The following is a 4,724-nucleotide window of genomic DNA, read 5'->3' on the forward strand; positions in this document are numbered from 1 at the left end:
TTTATGTCAATTTTTCGCATATCTATATTTTGGAAGTCCTATAATATGTTTCGCAGATTTATCCTGTACTCGTATGCAAACTTTTGGACACATATTATTTTGAATAACGAAGAATTAATCTGTAATATATGGCTTATAACAAATTAATCCAAGTATTAGAAAGATTAAAAATAATGTGCATGAGTAAAGAAGAAATAACACGAAACCCCACACGTTTGCCAGCAAATCTTCGACTGTTAGTTAAAACTCTACTGAACTTTCATTTTATTACGTCTATCATTCCTCCATCTATTTTTCTGTTCACACATGCCTAACATGTGATTTTTCAAGAGGAAAATTGTAGTTCTTCTCTTTCTTTAGTCAAATCACTCTTTCTCCCCCATATAGGGCTAAAACAAAAGCAAAGTTCATCCAACAAATGCAGAAAATAATAAACAAATGTACTCATCACTAAATAAGATAACAACAAGAACAAGAAGATAGCACCGGGGACATGAGGGCAGTAAATTCAAAGATAAAAGAATTGAAAGGTCCATATAAAAATATTGATAATGGAAGAAATCATAAAAACACTAGAGGATCTTCTTTCTCTTGTCAATGGGCCTCTAGGGAACCATGACAGACCGAGGGGGTCATAAGGCCCAATACATCCCTCTTATCTATGATACTTCAGAAAGAATCTCATCGCGGCTCATCACCCTACCCTTGATGAGATTATAGCAATAGGAGTTAAGATCATACCACTCCCAGTGATCCTCTTCCCACCAGACAAAGTGAACTTCAGGATTACATTCCATCACATCCTCATAGCACTGTTGTAGAATACCCTCCCTCATCATTTTGCTACTGTTGTACGGATAGAATGCAAGTGCAAATTCTTCTGACATCTCATCAAAGCGAATATACGTGAGCAGGGTGAGGCCGCGGATGACTATCAATAACGATTGCCAATCTAAGTGCCTGCATTTGCAAATGGAGAGACTCTGAAGGCAAGGCACTGCTTGACCATTCATTGACACAAATCTGAGATTTTCCAGATTGGTGAGGACCATCTTCTTGAGCTTTGGGAACCCTCTATCTCCAAAAACCAAATTTTCCCCATCAAAGGCATTAGCAAGATCAAGCTCCATCAGATTGGGCAAATTCTGGAGAGGAATTAGGGGGCTAGATTTAAATCTACTCCATTCCAAACTCACTCTGGCCAAATTGTTCAGTAGAGGAAGCGAATCAGGTACCTCCTTTAGACATCCTTTGATATATAGATGCTAAAGTAGCAAGGGAGGTGAAGATAAAAAATCCAAATCAATAACTTCAGACACACTTTGTGCATTCACTACTAGTGATTGAAGTTTGGTCATCTTCTCGACGGAGTGGCATAGTCCCTTTGCATCATCTTTCTTTAGGTCCGTTATGCCCAACCTCCTTAGTTGACGTAATTCTCCTAGCTCTTGCATTGTGTTCTTGCTCCGACTACCTCTAGCTTTTACAAAGCACAATTTCTGCAGTGATGCCAGCGCTCCAATGCCCTAAGGAGCTACAAATCCTGTAATAAAACTAAAGGGTTGAGAAGGTGTGATTTCGCATAATCGTACACCAACGAATCTTGTAGTTTCTTGAGCTTGGTTATCTCCGCCGGCAGCTCAGAGACCAACGTGTGTTTAAGATCCAGAGTCTCCAGATTTTGGAGTTTCCCAATTGATCTAGGAATGATACGCATTGGGTCCTTCTCAAACTAAGATACTTCAAATGGAACATAACTAGTATTTGTTGGGGGAACTTGTGAAGTGGTGAATCTTTTAGGTCTAACACCCTCAGCAGCCGATAGCCCCTTGGGATAAATTGCTCATCTAAGCTAGACGATGATGCTGACTCAAAAATGAGTAGAGAGTGTAAACTGGGGAGATTTAGCCGTTTCAGTGCATTGTTGCAGTTGTATTGGATTGACAAACGCCGAACTCTTTCATGCAACTCTACTTTTTGCTCAAATGCAAACGAAACAAAGTTTATATCCCCTAGCTTAGAAAGGATACTTTCGCGCATTAGGTCATGTATCCTACATCTTTTTATCTGTCCATCGGAAGTTGTTTCCGCAATTTGCACCAAACTTCTATTAACAAGCTCCTTCAAGTATCTTTGAGCAACCCTTTCCCGTGTCATCCCTTCTCTTTCCTTAACAAACCCTTCTGCGATCCACAGACGGATGAGTCTTGCACACTTAATCACACAATCTTCTGGAAATACTCCCAAGTACATAAAACAGCTTTTCAAGTTATAATGCAAATCATTGTAGCTCAAGCTAAGAATTTTCTTGAAATTTTGCATCATGTCATTGCTTTCTAGTTTTGCAGCAAGGCTGCGAGAAATCATCTCCCATTCCTGAACATCTTTTGCAAAGAGAAGACCACCAAGAGCCACTATGGCAAGTGGCAAACCCTCACATTTTTTCAAAATCTGTCGACAAAGGCTTTCTTGTTCTAGGTAAGGAGGACAGGTTTTCCCTCGGAAGGCTTTCTTGTAGAATAAGGACCATGAATCCTTCGAAGACAATGGCTTACAGGTATAAATTTTTGGTTCGTTGGATGAGACCGTAGCAATGTGAGCTATACAGGTAGTGATTAATATTCGGCTACAGAAATTGCTATTGGGCATTGCATTTTTTATACCATCTATTCCTTCCTTGTCCCATACATCATCTAGAATAATGATGTACCTCTTTTGCTGCAGAAAGGCTTTAACTATCTGCTTGAGACTCATGCTTCTCATGATTTCGATTCCTTGAGGGATCGGTTGCTGGAATTCTCTATGAAGTTGTACAATCATGTCCCTCAAAATATCCTCAATCTTATAAGACTGTGAGACATTGATCCATGCATGGCTTTGGAAGTAAGCTTTTACTTGTTGATTGTCGTAGACTCTTCAATCTTATAAGACTGTGAGACATTGATCCATGCATGGCTTTGGAAGTAATCTTTTACTTGTTGATTGTCGTAGACTCTTCCCGCCAGAGTGGTCTTCCCTAAACCCCCCATCCCTAAGATTGATACAACTTCAAGTCCTGGTTCTCCATCAACAAGCCACTTGATAATCTCTTCTCTCGGCTCATCAATCCCCACTAGTTCACCTTCCTCAACTAGAAAAGCGTCCTCCCTGAGATCGTGCCATGAGGTGCTTCCAGTGGATGCGCTTGCACTTTGCTCTGTGCGATGAGTTGAAATGGTATCGCCAATGCCCTTCGCCAATGCTGCTGACTCTTGACTTGATATCAGCTATCTCGGAGGAGATATGATGGCGTGCTTTCAAGTTCTGTATGGATGACTTGATCTTGCGAAGGTACCCCGTGAAACCATGCCCGTGATCTCTTGCCAACTTGAGCATGAATCCACCCAAAATATCCTCCGTGTCGTATGCAACTTCTATGACTTGTTTCACCCAGACCTTCAACTCAGGGTCCTCTTCTTGCGACGACTCAGCACTTGCTAAGAAGGCCTTCATGCGCTCAAACTCATTTCTGATTAGTTGAAATTCTCCACGTACCCCTTTCAAAAGTTTCACCTCTTTCTCAACCAACATAGCAAGCTTCTCCACCAAAAAGGACACTGCGGATTCTGCCATTTCTCTCTTGTTCACTGATCTCACGAAATCAAAACTCAGGCAAGAAGGAAAGGAAATAGGTCATAGCAGTTTGCTAGTACTGTCTGTCAAAAGAAAGAATCCTTTGAATGGACATCCAAATGGGCTTTGCGCTCATCTATTGGGTGAAGTCTTCCTATGACTACTTTACTCTGATGGTATAGCGATGATTCCACCACTTCAGCAAAACTGCCAAGTAAAACTAGTTGTATTTCGCTTGCTCCCAGTAAAAGTATATTATATTGCACCGTCGCATTCATGATTAAGAGTGAGCAAGAACTTGAGAATTGGACAGGTGAGAAAGTATAGATTCCAAATTTCAAAGTATGCAAGATAAGCTTCAAGTTCTAAAAAATAAAAAAACTGTTTTGAACATTCTTAATTGGAGAAATATGAAACTTGAAACCTATAATCAGTAACCTAGAACCTAGAGCAAGTTTTAATGTTTTTCTCGATTTGTGTGTTCACGTGATCTTATGATATTTTATACTGTTTGATGATAAATGTAGAATCTGCAAGTACTAATTTGAACTTCCATTTTATGTATGAAATTTTTACTTTATTAATGTTCATATTTTTCGTTTACTTTTATGGTCAGTGAATTGTAAAAACAAATGATAGCCATTAAATGTTTTAATTCATTATAATAATTTAATTAATAATATACGTGGAATCTGGATAGACATAAGAACCGACCTAAAATTTGTTACATGATAGATTTCAGATTTTAGGCTATATAGAATATGTTTCATGTTTCGAAAAAATGAAAAACCTACCGATTTTAGATTACAGAAATATGTAAAAAAATCTGAAACCGCCGACCCTATTCATGATTCCGCCAACGACGGCATTTTTTATTCATCGACTTGGCAATTTCGTACCCGCGACTGGTCAAATCATGGCCCAGTGAAAAATGGACGCGGCATTTGAGGTGGAGGAGGCCGAGCCAAGCTGAGCGAGCGAAACCCAAAAAAGATATAAACCAGGGGAAATTCTAAATGGTTGATCTAAAGTGGGTTCATTTCTTCAGAATGAATTTTATTATAGATAAGAGTCTGAGAGGCCAATTTTTTTTTTTTTTAAACTTGCCAGCG

At 39.4% G+C, this 4,724-nt stretch overlaps 1 protein-coding gene across 1 annotated transcript; it reads right to left on the minus strand.

Moving 5' to 3' along the window:
• Nucleotides 1-659: 659 nt before the first annotated feature.
• Nucleotides 660-3,612, minus strand: LOC120287415 (disease resistance protein RPM1-like). The gene is made up of 4 exons (XM_039300201.1): nucleotides 3,230-3,612; nucleotides 2,976-3,147; nucleotides 2,101-2,850; nucleotides 660-1,145 (listed from the first exon to the last, which is right to left on the minus strand). The coding sequence occupies exons 1-4, from the start codon at nucleotides 3,610-3,612 to the stop codon at nucleotides 660-662; spliced, it is 1,791 nt and encodes a 596-aa protein (XP_039156135.1).
• Between the last annotated feature and the right edge of the window lie 1,112 nt (nucleotides 3,613-4,724).

The sequence above is a fragment of the Eucalyptus grandis genome, chromosome 8 (assembly GCF_016545825.1).
Source record: "Eucalyptus grandis isolate ANBG69807.140 chromosome 8, ASM1654582v1, whole genome shotgun sequence".
Lineage (NCBI taxonomy): Eukaryota > Viridiplantae > Streptophyta > Magnoliopsida > Myrtales > Myrtaceae > Eucalyptus > Eucalyptus grandis.